General features: G+C 37.9%; 2 protein-coding genes across 3 annotated transcripts in view; both read right to left on the bottom strand.

Annotated features, from left to right (window-relative positions):
- Window positions 1-1,362: 1,362 nt before the first annotated feature.
- On the bottom strand, window positions 1,363-9,099 carry vdac2 (voltage-dependent anion channel 2). The gene is made up of 9 exons (XM_073873054.1): window positions 8,937-9,099; window positions 7,386-7,457; window positions 7,246-7,295; window positions 6,855-7,007; window positions 6,716-6,768; window positions 5,617-5,847; window positions 2,242-2,389; window positions 2,045-2,102; window positions 1,363-1,878 (listed from the first exon to the last, which is right to left on the bottom strand). The coding sequence occupies exons 2-9, from the start codon at window positions 7,450-7,452 to the stop codon at window positions 1,787-1,789; spliced, it is 852 nt and encodes a 283-aa protein (XP_073729155.1). The 5' UTR covers window positions 7,453-7,457; window positions 8,937-9,099; the 3' UTR covers window positions 1,363-1,786.
- A 2,548-nt stretch (window positions 9,100-11,647) lies between these two features.
- The window catches only part of marchf8 (membrane-associated ring finger (C3HC4) 8), a 124,816-nt gene continuing 119,942 nt past the window's right edge, over window positions 11,648-16,521 (bottom strand). For both annotated transcript variants that reach the window (XM_055169708.2, XM_055169709.2), the window contains one exon: window positions 11,648-14,214. In XM_055169708.2, coding sequence (XP_055025683.1) covers window positions 13,910-14,214 — 305 coding nt within the window. In that variant the 3' untranslated portion in view covers window positions 11,648-13,909. The remainder of the gene's footprint in view (window positions 14,215-16,521) is intronic.

Here is a 16,521-nt window from a genome sequence, read left to right on the forward strand (position 1 = left end):
GGGCCTAAAGTGTGCCAAGAAAACATCCCCCACACCATTACACCACCATCACCAGCCTGCACAGTGGTAACAAGGCATGATGGGTCCATTTTCTCATTCTGTTTACGCCAAATTCTGACTCTACAATCTGAATGTCTCAACAGAAATCGAGACTCATCAGACCAGGCAACATTTTTCCAGTCTTCAACTGTCCAATTTTGGTGAGCTTGTGGAAATGTATCTTCTTTTTCTTATTTGTAGTGGAGATGAGTGGTACCCGGTGGGGTCTTCTGCTGTTGTAGCCCATCTGCCTCAAGGTTGTGCGTGTTGTGGCTTCACAAATGCTTTGCTGCATACCTCGGTTGTAATGAGTGGTTATTTCAGTCAAAGTTGCTCTTTTTTCAGCTTGTATCAGTCGGCCCATTCTCCTCTGACCTCTAGCATCAACAAGGCATTTTCACCCACAGGACTGCCGCATACTCTATGTTTTCCCCTTATCACACCATTCTTTGTAAACCCTAGAAATGGTTGTACATGAAAATCCCAGTAACTGAGCAGATTGTAAAACACTCACAAAGCCCATTCGGCACCATCAACAATGCTACGCTCAAATTTCTTTCCCATTCTGACATTCAGTTTGGAGTTCAGGAGATTGTCTTGACTAGGACCACACCCCTACATGCATTGAAGCAACTGCCATGTGATTGGTTGATTAGATAATTGCATTAATGAAAAATTAAACAGTTGTTCCTAATAATCCTTTGGGTGAGTGTATGTATCAAAATGATACATATTAGGACATTTTAAAGGTACTGTGTCCACACTTTTGTACCTTTTTCTGAGAGTGTAAACATTTAAATAAAGCTATTGTTTGACCCTACTGGAACACATTTTAAACTTCCTACCACCAGTTCATCTTTACTTATAGGTACACACTTGAAGTTTAGGGTTTAATAACCGTTTGCACCATAGTTAACAAGAACTGTATTGTAGATGAGTTTAAATAGTTTATTGAAAAGTTTAAACGTACACATAAGGACCTCTGAGGTTTTGTGAAAGCATGGCCTCAGGGAATCGGGGTCATAATGCAACACTGGGAGCAAAAGGTAATGAAATCAAACCACACCCACAGGAGCCATTCAGCCATTACTGCCAGATTCATATAGTTGTCTGTGCTGCAATTAAAAACAAAACAAGCCAGCCATGCCAGCTCAGGAGCACCGGACCTTTTTAATAAGACCATCTCTTCCCCAAATAAGGCTACCCAAAAACTGCTAAGCTTAAGGGCAGCTTCGTATCCAACAGTGTAGTCTTGATTGGCTGACAAGGAAACAATTTAAGCTCGTCTTTGCATGCATGCAAAGAAAAAACGATATAACAGTATTTAAATAATAGCAGGTATAACCTTTAATAGAGTTAAGAGGTTGCTTGAGTTGCATTCAGACGACTAAGGAATATCAGATACAATACAAATGATGAAATCAGAGACATACACGTTTTGTCACAAACCCACAACCATCCAGAACTGAGAAATAAAAACAACAGAATGCCACAGATATGCACCCTGTCCCATTTCTTTGCTGTGGCAGTGCTGGAGACAGATGATAAAATAAGTGTGTAGCTGACCCAATCTGAATGTCTATGAGAAAACAACTACAAAGGAAAAGGGGCGTTATGAAATGGTTTTGGTAAATGATTGCTTTGAACCCATCCCATCCTGAATTCCCCTGCTGGTTGCTGTTGGAGTTGGATTTAAGGCCAGATATCTCTGATATTCCCGTATCCCTGATGTTAAACAGGAGCAGGTTTAGGCCTCCAGCTCCAGGCCCAAGCCCAGCTTGTGGCCACCAGAGTTGATGTTCTTTCCATCAACCAGGGCAGACAGGGTCAGCTTGACACCTGAAAAAAAAAACATTAAGAGGTTAATCACAAAAATGTTACAGCAAGCAACTCCAAAAAAAAAACACTTTATTTATGAAATGTTATATTCCTATATCGGCACACTTAATGACACATTTATATAAATAAGAATGGAAAAAACACAAAAGAAACAGCATCACTTTACCTGGTCTCAGAGTCTGAGTATAACCAATACCAACAAGGCTGGTATTGTTGACTTTAGCCTGTTTAAAGAAAGACAAAATATTTAATCTCAGGGGGCACAGCACATAAAAATGCTTTGGCTTCAGATTTCTTCTTCTGGTTCCAAATGGACTTATTTACGGTGTCCTTTAATGCAGTAAGAAAGTTGGTTTACTTAGCACTGACGGAAGCGTCTTTGTCCAGCTGATATTTGGCAGCGATACCGAAGCGTGTGCTGTTGCTGCCTGCCGTCCAGGCCAGATTCACAGCCGTCTCCAGCTTATCACTCACTTTTTGGTAAATAGAGCCTCCGAATTCAGAGCCATCATTACTGTATGGATAACAGAAGTCATCAGAAGTCATACACTTTTATTGGGCAGTTTCCCAGAAAGGGCTTAGATTAATCTAGGACTTAGTTATATTAGGTAATTTGAGAAGTTTTTCCAAACAAACCTTACAAAAAAATAATACTGGTGTGCATCTTGAGACAAAACAATAGCACTGATATATGTTAAGATATGCGTTTTTAAATTAACGCAACTCAAACATACATTTTAGTCTGGGACTAACATATGCTCTGTCCGGGAAACCGCCCCTATATGTACAATAGAGACAGAGCGCAGTTATGCAAATTTGAAAACCACGCCCACCGGGGGGGAAAGCGATCCAACCTTCTCCATTGACTTTGTATTGCGAGAAGCCGCCTCCTTGTCATTTCTGGCTTATAACAAAAAACTGAATAATGCCTAAAAGCTGCTGTGTGACAATATGTACAGCTAACAAGCCAAAGAACCCAGAAATAAGTTTTTATAAGCTGTCGAGCCGTAAAACCCAGCCTTTAAGGAGAATAAAGTGGATCGCCGACTACGTTTCCCCCTAGTGGACGCAGTTCTACTAATAGTATTACTATAAAAAGTTGCCTGTATCCATTTCTGTGTCTTTAAACGCTCGTTTTTTGGGGTCGACAGCTTATAAAAACGTATTTACAGATTAAACTTAAAAACAGATTAATACCTAAAAGCTGCTGTGTGACAAGGTGTACATCTAACAACCCAAACAAACCAAATACGTTTTTATAAGCTTTCAACTTCAAAAAAACAAGCGTTTAAAGACACAGAAATGGAAACAGGCAACTTTTCATAGTACTCCTATTAGTAAAACTGCGTCCACTAGGGGGAAACGTAGTCGGCGATCCACTTTATTCTCCTTAAAGACTGGGTTTTACGGCTCGACAGCTTATAAAAACTTATTTCTGGGTTCTTTGGCTTGTTAGCTGTACATATTGTCACACAGCAGCTTTTAGGCATTATTCAATTTTTTGTTATAAAGGAGGCGGCTTCTCGCAATACAAAGTCAATGGAGACGATTGTGACCCTGTCTGTGAAATCCTGGCTAAAGGCTTATAATCCAATTTTGAGATTTGAAGCATCAAAGTTGATTTCACATTGATTTTAAATATTTGACATGACCTTACTCAGTCAATATTAAGGATATCAAGGTTATTTTTCACAGAATGTTGATTACATCATGTAGGATTAAGGGTGTCACGATTTCGCTGTTTAAATCGAAATCGATCGAAATTAAGTTACAACCTCGAACTTTGAATTAAAAAATGGAATTGTCGATGCTGCCACGCCCCCACGTCACATCTGGTCGGCTTGCCAAGCGGGGAAAAAAAAAACACGTGTTAGGTGCTACAAGTCAACCTCCTCTAACTTAGCTAGCTACAGCCAGTCAAAAGATAGCATGGCAGATGCAGGAGACACCACGCAAGCTGCTCTTTACCTGGGAAGTAAAAAAACAGCACGCGCCTCCCGACTTCAGCTGAACTCAATCAGAACAGAGCACACACGCATGCCGGTCGTTTTTTCTGAACAGAGATCTGTTTAAGTTTCACAACAACTTATTTCAGTTGCTTAAGAGTTATGAAAACAGCATTTAAACATGACTTATTGGGGTATAGTCTCACAATCTCGTCTGACGGTAATAAAAGCACGTTTTTAAAGGAACAGTACGTAAGAAATTTATATCAATTAATCATAATATGGCCCTGATATGTCACTAGACATTAAGAAATCATTTTCATTTCAAATACTTATATCACTGACAACAGTGGTCTGGCCAGGATATTGTCATTTAAAAAGTGGAGTTGCAGCCCTCAACTGATGTTTATGTTGTCATGTTGTGTATTGGCCACCAGTTGTGTGATTGCAGTACCAGTTTTAGCCACAAGTTTTGTGATTGTAATACCAGTTTTGGCCACAATCCTACATACTGTTCCTTTAAGGTGCAAAGTACTGACAGATGTTGATCTGACAGGAAGTGTCGTTTGATCAGGTATGTACGTGTACCATATTTTTCCACTGGCAGCACGACTAACATGGCAGGGCATCTCCAGGTTCAAGGTCAGATATTATATTTCATAAAAGTCAAGGCAAAGCATTTTTTGTGCTTTCAAAAAAAGAAGAAGTAAAAATCGAGTATCGAATCGATTCATGACCTTAGAATCGAAAATGTAACCGAATCGAGGATTTGGAGAACTTTGAAACCCCCAAGTAGGATAATTTAATGTAGAAAAAACAGAGAAGGACTTAAGCTGGGTTTTTACAGGCAGGGTCACAATCTGTAAAGATTCACTGTGGCCATTTTATCAAGCAGCTTCTTAAAGGTCTCACACTGAGATTCTTTTAAATGGAGTTCACATCTATTCTGAGTTCTTATTGGCTGCTTTAATTCATTATTTGGTCCGCCATTACGTATACTTTTTTATTATAAAGAAACTAATATGTTGGCACAATTATGTTTTGCTCAGACATTCATTTAAAGATGTTTAAGATCATAAAACACATATCAGCCAAAAAAAAAAACTAAACCTTTTCAATGGTACTGTAAAGAAAAAAAAAACTGCTGGAAACCATCAACTAGTTCAGGGGTTTATAATATCAGGGACCCTCACATATGATCCCTTTAGCAAGGGATCCCTTTCCTAAAATGCATATCCATATTTTGCATAAAGAAACATTTGAGCTGTGTTAAATAGTAACTGTGATATTATGAAGACAGCAAAATGTTTACACACTTAAACAATTGGAAACACTGTAGACTTTTACCATTTTTTTCCATTTTCTATTTAAATATTCTGAGGATGCCTTTGAACCGTGTTTCCCAACCTTTTTTACTTCAAGGACCACCTATTGCCAAAAACAAAATTTAAAGCCCCCCACTCAAAGCTCCCATTTATTGCAAAAATATATAAGAAATATATAGATTTTTGGTTGTTTTATCTCATTTCAATGCTTTATTTTGAATAATAACATCTTAAGGCCCCCATGGAAATTGGTTGAGCCCTGGGGGCCCTGGTTGAGAAACACTGCCTTAGAACCTTCTGGGGTTCCCCCATTTGAAAACCCCTGAACTAGGTTCTTGTAAAGTACAACAAATCAATGGAAACATCTTTATATTCCACAAAACCCTGCAGAAAAAATGATCTACATTTTTTCTGCAGTACGTCTGCTAAAATGATTCATACATATATACACATTGATGCTTTACGACTTAACGTTGGTGTGCAGCTGGAAGTCGCCTGTCTTGTAGCCTACAGCAAAGTTGTTCTGGGTCATCTTGGACTTTGCGGTGTCAAAGGACATCTGGTAACCAGCGAGCCATCCCTCGTAGCCGACCACTGCTGCGCCGTGGATGGTTGGGCCTGCGAAGTCGAAGTCAACGTCGCAGCCCAAGTTGACGTATTCGCGTTTGTATGCAGTCTTGACTTTTCCGCTCTTCTTTCTACACATGAGGGAAAACCAACACAATTTAGTGCCATATTCAATGCATTCATACCCGTTTGGTATATTAAAATAAAAACATCATCTACCAGTCGACTTGCATATCTACAGAAACCTAAACTGTTTACATTGTTAATAACCCTTCCCATCAAAACATGCAATACATTTAGCTTGACAAATTCTTCTTAAATCATCAGTCTTTAGACATTCACGCCACACTTACATAATGTATTCATTTTTACTACCAGTCCGGTCTCAAGCTTTTTACTAATACATATATTAGGGCAGATCGCCTCAGGTTTAAACAGATGTCCGAGTTAAGTGACCAAATGTGCAGTAAGCACATAAACAATGTTCAACAAATTTGATCCTTTTACTAATACACGTTTTTGGAGCATATTTTCAATAATGGCATGTGTGGCCAAATACTTTTACGGGTAACTGTAGCTGGAGATACAGTAGCAGAGGTCATAACGGTCACGCGTTGGTTGTATTCACCTTACTGTTACATGATCCAAAGACCCTGTCGTGTATAATAAGAGGAATGCCACATCAGCTCACCTGTCATCTGAGAGCACAGACCCCAGAAACACACACACAAACCACTCACTCCACCGATTTACAGCTCTTATAACACAGGCACTATGACGTCAAGACGTGGCCTGCTTCATGTGCGAATGTAACCTTGAAATACCCATCAATGCACAACTAACTTTGTCCAAACTCGTGACCCTTCACTTGCTCAATAGAGTATCCGGTTGCAGTCAAGCGTGAATGGCAACATGCCATCAATCATTTCCTCTAGCATAACTAATCGTCCAGACGAATCACTTCTGACACATAGGTTTAGCACAAAATAAATAAATTACCCTGTGTTTGGTGAGAAGGTTGTATCAAAGGTCAGCTTCAGTCCCTTTGCAATCTGGGATAAAGCGATGGGTAATAATTAATAACACAATAACCACACAATGATTCATCATAATTCGGATCTTATCAATGCATCCTCACCTGGTCTTCAATGGTGATCTCTGTGCCCAAGGTGTTGTCAGTGTTCCACTTCTCTGTAAAGGTCAGACCGTATTCAGACCTCTTGTATTTGGTTTCCAGGCTGCCCACCACTTTGTTGGTATCAGTGTTGGATGATCCAGTGGTCTTGAACTCCTATAGAGATATAATAGAGAAATATTTCAGATCAAGGAACTACACTCAAGATTTCAGATGTAACAACCTGTAAAATACACATTTATAAGATTTTTGTTTAAAGTGTAATCTTGAAAACAGGACAATTTGGTCCCATTCAAGGCTACACACACAAACAAAAACAAAAAAACATTGCCTGAGGGCATTACCAAGTTGGCCACCAAGTAAACAGATGTACAGTGACTTAAAAACTACTCACCACTCCACTTGCTGATTTTGTCTTGACATCAAGCTTCACCATGCCAAAGCCTTTCAAAAAATAAACAGTGAAACAGATTACAATAGGGAACAATCTATGAAATGTCTAACAAGATCTTAATACAGTATTAAATATTTTACCATATCCTTTGTTGAAGATGTCTTTGGCAGATTTGCCAAGGTCAGCATATGTTGGGGGAACGGCCATATTTTCTATAAAACAAACCACAGGAAAACAGTGGAGTGGAGGTCATAAAATGTACACTAGCCACTGAACAAAACCAGAGGAGGAACGTTTTGGGGTGGTCTACTGTATCTCTAGCTTTTCGTGGTTAATCTTAGTGAGACAGTTTGATCAATGAGCCAGTGTAAATGCAGCTGCTGTACTAATCTGAACTGACAGCGGGCCACACCTAACTGAGTCACACACTCACATACTTCATCTATAAGAGTGAAGAATGTGTACAAGACAGCCTGAACACTTATGAACCCTGTTTGTACTTCCAGGTTTGGAACAGGAAGTCAACTATAGGAGGGAATAGGAATCATGCATAGAGGTTATACAAAGCACATATAACACACATTAAGAATAGGACTGTGGCTGCTTCTCCCTTTCTTATACCACCTCTTATTTCCCTTTCTATTCCTCTTTTATTCTAACTATTTATTTTGCAATCAACAGAAGATAAAACTCATGAGGATGAGTAAATGATGACAGAACTGTCCCTTTAATGACCTTCTTGGTTGCAATAGTTTTTTTTTATTTTATAATATATATATATATATATAAAACAATTAAGCCTAAAATTATTTAATAATGCATGCAAAACTCGAGCAGGATTAAATAATCAAGTTAATAAAATTAAAGAAAGTTAGGAGTTCAGAATAAACCATAATCAGCACTGTGTTCAGACTAGTAATACAGTCCTGCTGCTTCAAAAAGTAACTACAAATAATGGCGAGATAAAGAAATGAAAAATGAAACTAACTTTAGTCTGTCCTTCAGTTTACTGGTTACAGTGTAACAGGAATGACAGGCGTTACCTTACAATTAATTTCAGGAAGTTAAACCACACATATACAGATAATTATTACTCCATCACTGATCACTCCCCGATGCGTTCAAGTAAGTACTACGTTAACTAAATGTCTTTAAAGTTAAGTTATCTTGACCATTGAAGATAAATTTACGTGGGAACTGCAATATAAAAGGGCAAATTAAGGTCGATGTTAAATGAGAGCTACATATGAAATTAAGCAGCTGGAAGAAAACACAATCTATATGGACTTTGAGAAACAACAAACACACACAAAGGAAAAAACAGAGGGGAAATAGACCTAAAAAAGTGTATGAGCTGACTGATCAGGTCAACCGGCTGTGGTGCCTCTCAAGAGCGCACTGTCACACCGATGAGCTCGCACTCCCGGCGATCGGTCAACTACATGCGCAAAATAGTTTAGACAGTCAAGTTTAAGTGTTTGGATGTATTATGATAATTTCACGAAATTGTCTGACTATGTTAGGCTCCGTACTGCTGTGTCTTTTTGGTTGTGACATGAAAAAAGGCCGAGCTGTGAGTGATCCAGCTAACGCAAGCTAACGTGTTAGCATAAAGTGAAAAACCCGAGAATGAACGACTCCGGATCTAAACTTTTCTCAGCATATGATTCCTGTTTATTTTATTGACTTACCTGTTAAAAGCGTGGGTTAGGGTTGTTATTAAATAAACCTGGTGAGCTTATTCCCAGCGCTGAGCAAATGTGGTGGGACTGGCCGGTTGGAGGGCGAACTGAAGGAGACTGTAATGTAACGACAAACGTGCCGACAGCCTCCCGCTCAAGGACCCCAGGGTGCCCCGTCTGTGCCTGATTGTAAATATAAACATGAATGTAAAGATGGTGCACATTGCATCAGAACAATGTTTTAACGTGTAAGAATTAATAACACGATTAATTTATTAAAAATTAAGAAAAAATAAGTCTAAACAGTGTTCTTTTCTTACATTTTTATTGTATAAGTGAGAAGTGAACCATGGTGAACTTCATGGAGTGTTATACAGTAAGTGCTCCTGTTGGTTTATAAATAGAACTTAAAGGTGCTATATATTGTGAAGGCATATCTGTGTAAATATAATACAAATCTGAAACTCAGAGTAATTACCGTACTAATTACAAAAACTAATTTTATTTTCAACTAATTGATGGTGCGTAGTGGTCGTGGAATGCACACATAGGCCTCTCGGGGTCACTGTAGCACCTCTAAACTTTTCCATGGGTTTAAATATACCTAACATTATTATATGCAATCTTGATAATCTTTTGATTTATGATAATTTTGTAATATTGTTGTTTTTTATTTTATGTCATTTAATTTTTTTTCTATTTAAAGGCACCTGTCAAAAACGTAAGCCCTACTGAAAAATCCAGCTAAGACCAAAATAAGCTGGTGAGCTGGTTTTAGCTGGTCTCCCAGCTTGGTTTTAGCCGGTCACTTTTTAAGCTGGTCTAGCTGTGTTTTTGGTCACTTTTTAAGCTGGTCTAGCTGTGTTTTGGTCCCTTTTTAAGCTGGTCTAGCTGTGTTTTGGTCACTTTTTAAGCTGGTCTTGCTGTGTTTTGGTCACTTTTTAAGCTGATCTAGCGGCTGCGGGACTTCGCTGGTTATGTTGGAAGACCAGCTGGTCCACCAGCTTGACCAGCTTTGCCAGGCTGGAAGGACCAGCTTAGACCAGCTACTGCTACCTTAAACCAGCTAAAACCAGCTACCAGTTTATGCTGGTCTTTGCTGGATTTTTCAGTAGGGAAACCTTACAACTTAAAAACAGTCATAAAAATAAAAGCAACACAGTTGAAAGCTCTGGACCTCATATTGGTTATATCACATAACAAGTGAGGCCCTCACCTTTGTCATATTTTCATAGGCTATTATAAATAGACATCAAATTAAAGGTGACATAGAATGATTGAACGGGGTATTTATCCTTGTTCTGTGATGTGATATGTAGACAAAATTATTTTTGTTTGGGTCTGTAATGCCTTAGAAGCTTCCTAAAAACCTCTCTCAGATAGCTCTATTTAAACAAGTGGTTTTGCACCTATTTGGCGCCCCCTACTGGCTTAACTTGCAATCTCATTACTGATTGGCTGACTTTGCTGCCACTCAAAAAATGTAGCCAATTATTTTAAAGTGGAGGGGCAGTTAGATACCTGTGATGTCATAAGCATCAGTTTTTCAGATTTGGCCGTTTTCTGGCTAACATTTCTAAAAGAGGAATTTCTATGAGATTGAGATGTTTAGCATGTCTAGCACTTTTTGTATGTTTCGTGAATGCGTGTAGACTACCGTTATTCACCAAAGACAAGGTAAAAAAATTTTTTAATTCTCTGTCCCCTTTAAATTTAATTTGTAGTTTTCAGTGCTGATTTACACTACGTATTACACTACATATACTTTTAAGAACACAAGCAAGTTAAATAATAAGTAACTTTTAACACAACCTAACCTATAACCTTACAGTATCAAGTAGGTTTAAAGGTGCAGTGTGTAACTTTTAGAAGAATCTCTTCACAGAAATGCAATATAATATACATAACTATATTATCACGGGTGTATAAAGACCTCAAATAATGAACAATTATGTTTTAATTACCTTAGCATAATACATTTTTATCTACATACACTGCGGGTCCCCTTACATGGAAGCCACCATTTTGTGTCACCACATTTCTACAAAAGCCCTTAACGGACAAACTTGGGTTAATAAGTTGCCTCTGATGTAGACATGTTTGTCCTGTGGAATCTACCGTAGCTTCTGTATTGCGTTTCAAAAGCGAGGGGTCAGCTGTGGATGAGCCGTTGGTTGCAATTTTCAACCTCACCACTAGATGCCGCTAAAATTTACACACTGCACCTTTAATGCTAAAATACCTTTTTTGTTAGATGTCTAGCAATTATTGCACACTAAATGAACACAACATTTATCACTAATGTATAGACACTTTTTAATCCATATGCATTTTGTAGAGGATCATTCTTCATATAAATTTAAATGAAAGAGTAAGTTTTAGCCTTAGAAATTGTAATTAAGAAAAAAACTGTAAGTCACATGGACACTTGAACTCAAATGACTACTTTAAGAGTTCTTTTATTGCTCCATTCTCTCTTTAAAAACACATCACAAATTAAGTGACTTATATCTTACCGAATAAGCTCAAATCAACTGGATAAATCTACGATAATACTGAGTGGGAAAAGGTAAACACACATAAACTAGAAAACTACACATGTAAAGTCTTTTCAGTTTCACAAGACCATAAGTTATCCACCGAGAACGCCACAATGTGAAATGTTTCATCACCTCCACTGATGTTGTGACACAGTGTTTATAAAAGGCCTTGACAACACATACATTATCAAATGAGAATTTAATTTTTTCTTTCAACATATCCAGGCAGTTTTCAAACCTTGAATCACTCATTACAGTCAGTATATATTAAAAACAGCTGATACAACACAAGGCTGGTGAAAATAACTTCTAGATTTAATTTATTTGGTTGTTTTTTATGCTCAAATGTGGGCAAAACATTTTTAAAATAAGCTAATAATGGAAACACTAGGGGGTACAGGAAACAGTTGTTGTCATTTTCAAGCCAATTCAGTAGTAATGCACTGCAGTTTCATGTATTATTATAGCATCTACAAGGAACCATGTGACAAACAATACTATTACTGCACTTAAAACACATCCTTACAAATAATATTATGATGCAATGCAATAACATCTACAATGGTGTTACGGTTAATGGTGTTATCGTAAAAGGAGCCAGCTCCTATTGTTTCACAAAAAAAAGGTAATCAAATGCTGCAAAAAAGTGTGACATCACCATATAGAAATTTAAATTAAGTTGTATGGGCCAACCCTCGTCAAACAACATAACCAGCACAGAGCTCTTCACTGACAGCAGTATCTGTATACATATTTTGTCACATGTCTAACAAAATGGCTTCATTTGGATGTTACGATGGGTTAATGCTGCATTTTATACTGCATGCATTTAAGATATGCTCATTCCACTCAGACAAACTCCACTGAAACAAAGTGTCAGGTTATCGAATTAAAAAATATACAAAAGTTATATCAATAACAAACTGAACATTGATCATATTTTATTGGTCAGAAAGAGAATAAAAATTATGAATGTGCATTGTTTGTGCAGTAGCTCTAGATGGCAGAAGTGGGTTGATAAAAAACAGATCGTAAATTATTCACAACATATATTTCATAAGAAGCAGTGCATGTGTATATTATTGTTGGGGATATCCAGCAAAGGTGCATGTCAAGGTCATTTAAAAGGAAATGTTAGAATGAAGGCCAAAACTAACATGGCTATTTTCCAACATTTAAAGCCACTTAAAAACACTAAAAAACATACCTAATAAATACAACCTGAAATAATACCAATGGGAAATCTGCTATGCCTGTTTTAAAAAAACATATATGCCAACAAGCATAACATGTATAAATGTAAATAGATCAGCTAACTAATTCAAGTCATTATTTTTTATCTAAAACATTATTTAATACTAATTAATAATTTAATCTGCCATTTCTGCTGTTCAAGTTAAAATTTAAAAACATACCTAAATTTACACAGCAACTTCAAAAGGCGTGGGCAGCAGAAAAAAAGCAATTTGTGCCAGATGTCAAAGTTTTTTTTTTTTAATGAAATAATAACTAATTTATGGAAAAACAAAATGTGTTTTGCAAATTTCCCAAAGGTTAATTAAAATTATACAAACCAATGAACACAGAAACTTTCATTCATTGCCAAGGTTGCATGATGCTACACTGGAGATCATTACCTATAAAAAAAAAATGTCACATGACTGGTAAAACCGAATATTACATTCTGAAAGCCAACATACACTAAAGGCCTGATTTACTAAAGTATTTTAAACAAATGCAAAAATCAGTAGCATAGCCAATAATTTATAGTATGTTACTATTTTTGCACAGACTTAAAGTGTTTTGATAGCTTTAATAAATCTAGCCCTTGATAAATAGTATTAGCCTTTAAATGATCCAGACGAAATCTGGGTCATTCAATTTCACAATAACACATTTTTTTTATATAACAGAAAATGTTTGTAGTTTATGTAAAGTGGAATGGTTACATAATAAGACATAAATATTCCCTCATTGCTCCTTCAGATTCTTTTTGTTTTCCATCCAAAAAGGTCTGCTGAGATACAAATGCAACTGCTGTATAAAATGTGACATCTTATTCTCAAATCTTCAAGTTGGTTTGAAATCACGTATAAAGAGTGGTCTTCAGAACAGGGAAATAAAAAGTGCTTATATGCATCGGTACGGACTTCATTAGAACCGGCGCGCCCACACAAACACCTCGAATGGTGGATTAATTTCAAATCATGTACGACAGCGGTACAAATGGCAGTAGTTGGAATGATTCAAGATCTAGCGCACACCGATTCGTTATGGTTAGCCGACAACTTACAGGAACAGATCCGACAAACGAAGAAAAAAGAACATCTAAACACAAAATGAGTTCGGTCTCAGTCTGTGTGCCCGGTACCCCCTTGTGTCCTGGAGGATGCAATGCACGAGTCTTTCCACCAGAGGGTGTACAGTATGTGGGCCAAATGCTCAAACGTGCAGAATCTCCATACTGTAGTCTTCTGTCTCTGTGTACTGCGAAGAGTTTGTGTCTGACTGCGCCGGGCCGAGTGCCTCTTTATTCTCCAGGTTTGGCTCCAGAAGAGAGGGCTTATCGAAAACATTCTTTTTACAGGTCTCTGGACGGTTCTGCACATATATTACTCTGTTGTAAGCCTTCAGTCTCTTCCACAACTGCATGTAGACTTTGCATTGCACGTACATGAACACTAGTCCGCCAGTGAAGCCTATGGCCACCACCACCAGTTTGGTCCAAAAAGGCCATTCCAATATTCCTGTATAAATATACACAGAGGAAAAATGCATTACTACATTACTACACACTTAAAAAAACAGTACATACAGTATCATACAACATCACAGCCTCTTGTTATATATTTCATTCTTTGTCATTTGCATATATAACACTTTCGCTTGAGGATCAATTATATGCAACTTTAAAGCAAAGCTCCAGCAACAACTGCAGGGCGTATGCATGTGCATGTAAATAATACACAATCTAAGATATTTATGCCAAGCACAACAGGGCAAACATGTACACTGTCAGAAAAAAAATGGTCAAAATGTGTACTCAAGTTGGGACTAAATCCTTTAAAAAAGTACAGCTGTGCACCTAAAAAGTTCATACAGTAATAGTAGCTCAACGATACATATTAGTACCAAATGTGTACATATTTGTACCTTATTAGGAGGGCACTGCCCCAAGTGACAATTTTTCTAACAGTGTAGGAGAAATTAACATAGACTACAGGGATGTTAGTGGAGACCCCATATCTCCACCAATGTTTAAAGAAAAATAGGGGAATATACTGTAAGCACAACCTAAAAAGCCAGGAATGAATATATAGGGCTATGCAAGAATATAAACCTAGCTTTTAGCCTTGACATTTTATCAAAATCTTACAAATAAATAAGTATACTACAAATACTAGTTACTCGGCTGAGAAATAAACAGATGGTCAATTTAGCTTCAGCGTGGATAGTGAGGAGCTCCCTGATCTCTGCCTTATTCCAGTTTACAGACATTTCTTGTCATGAACAAACAGACACGCCCCTTGCGGCATTGTTTCTACCATTTATTCACACAATGTTAGTAGGAAATGTTACTAGGTCCCCTGCCAGAGGGAGGAGCGATGCCAGAATCAATTACGGTGTTCACACAGAAGGCACAGCAGCAATTTTATGTGACTTCTCTGGGATCAACATGCTGTAAATGGGGTTTAGTTTGTTGATCGGATCAGTATGAATTGGCCTTTAAAGGGTGCAAAAGCACTGTTTGGAATTAGCCCGGACTGTTAAAGGGACACTCCGCTTTTTTTGAAAATATGCTCATTTTCCAGCTCCCCTAGAGTCAAACATTTGATGTTTACCCTTTTGGAATCCACTCAGCTGATCCCCGGGTCTGGCACCACCACTTTTAGCATAGCTTAGCATAATCCATTGGATCTGGTTAGACCATTAGCATCGCGCTAAAAAATAACCAAAGAGTTTGGATATTTTTCCTATTTAAAACTTGACTCTTCTGTAGTTACATCGTGTACTACGACAGACGGAACTTAAATGTTGTGATTTTCTAGACAGATATGTCTAGGAATATACTCTCATTCTGCCGTAATAATCAAGGACCTTGCTGCACCAACATGGCCGCAGCAGGCACAACGATACCACGCAGCAGCCGAAATATCATTGCCCTAATATCATTGCACCTCCTGCAGCCATGTTACAGCAGCAACGTCCTGGATTATTACACCAAAATAAAAGTCTTTGGTTATTTTTAGTGCAATGCTAATGGTCTAATCAGATTCAATGGATTGTGCTTAGCCATGCTAAAAGTGCTAGCGCCAGACCCGGAGATAGGCTGAATGGACTCCAAAACAGCAAAAATCAAATGTTCAACTCTAGAGGAGCTGTAAAATGAGCATATGAGCAAGTGGAGTGTCCCTTTAATGACAGCAAATTTTCCAACGAGAGATGTGACCAGGGTTTAAAACTAACACCCACCACCAACCCGCTAAATGTGGGTAGATTACAGCTGTGGCTGGTAAGAAAACCACTCCCACCTGCCACTTTGGCGGGATGAATGTATTTTTTAAATTGTAGGGTTTTTTAAATCATGTGAAATAATAAACAATGCGCAATTGGACACTGTGAAACTACAACTCCCATGACACTCCCAGCACCCAGTGCAACATGGGGATAGAGGGTTTACAATTAGGGATGCACGATATATCGGCCAACATATCGTTATCGGCCGATAACTGCTTATTTTTAATATTATCGGTTATTGGTCTGATAGCAAAATTAGGCCGATAAATGAAAGCCGATAAATGATGGATTATTTTGGTTTGTTGAACCACTTCACTTGCTCATTGCTGGCCATGTGGAGTTTTGATTGGTGCTTTCTGTGACATAGCACGAAGATGACACGTGTTGCGGGGTTAAGAAGAGTATGCTAGTCTAGCGCAAAGACAAGATGTCCGCGGTCTGGGAGATTTTCATTGTGAAATTAATATGAATATTTATCGGCCTATATATATATCGGTTATCGGCCCCCAAATATAAAGAGTTATCGGTATCGGCCA

Source organism: Misgurnus anguillicaudatus, chromosome 11, assembly GCF_027580225.2.
Source record: "Misgurnus anguillicaudatus chromosome 11, ASM2758022v2, whole genome shotgun sequence".
NCBI lineage: Eukaryota > Metazoa > Chordata > Actinopteri > Cypriniformes > Cobitidae > Misgurnus > Misgurnus anguillicaudatus.

Coding starts and splice junctions, on each gene's coding strand:
- vdac2 (XM_073873054.1), bottom strand. CDS start 7,452: ATGGCCGTTCCCCCAACATATGCTGACCTTGGCAAATCTGCCAAAGAC. Junction 7,296..7,385: donor CATCTTCAACAAAGGATATG/GTAAAATATTTA, acceptor ATTTTTTGAAAG/GCTTTGGCATGGTGAAGCTT. Junction 5,848..6,715: donor ACCTTCTCACCAAACACAGG/GTAATTTATTTA, acceptor CCTCATGTGTAG/AAAGAAGAGCGGAAAAGTCA.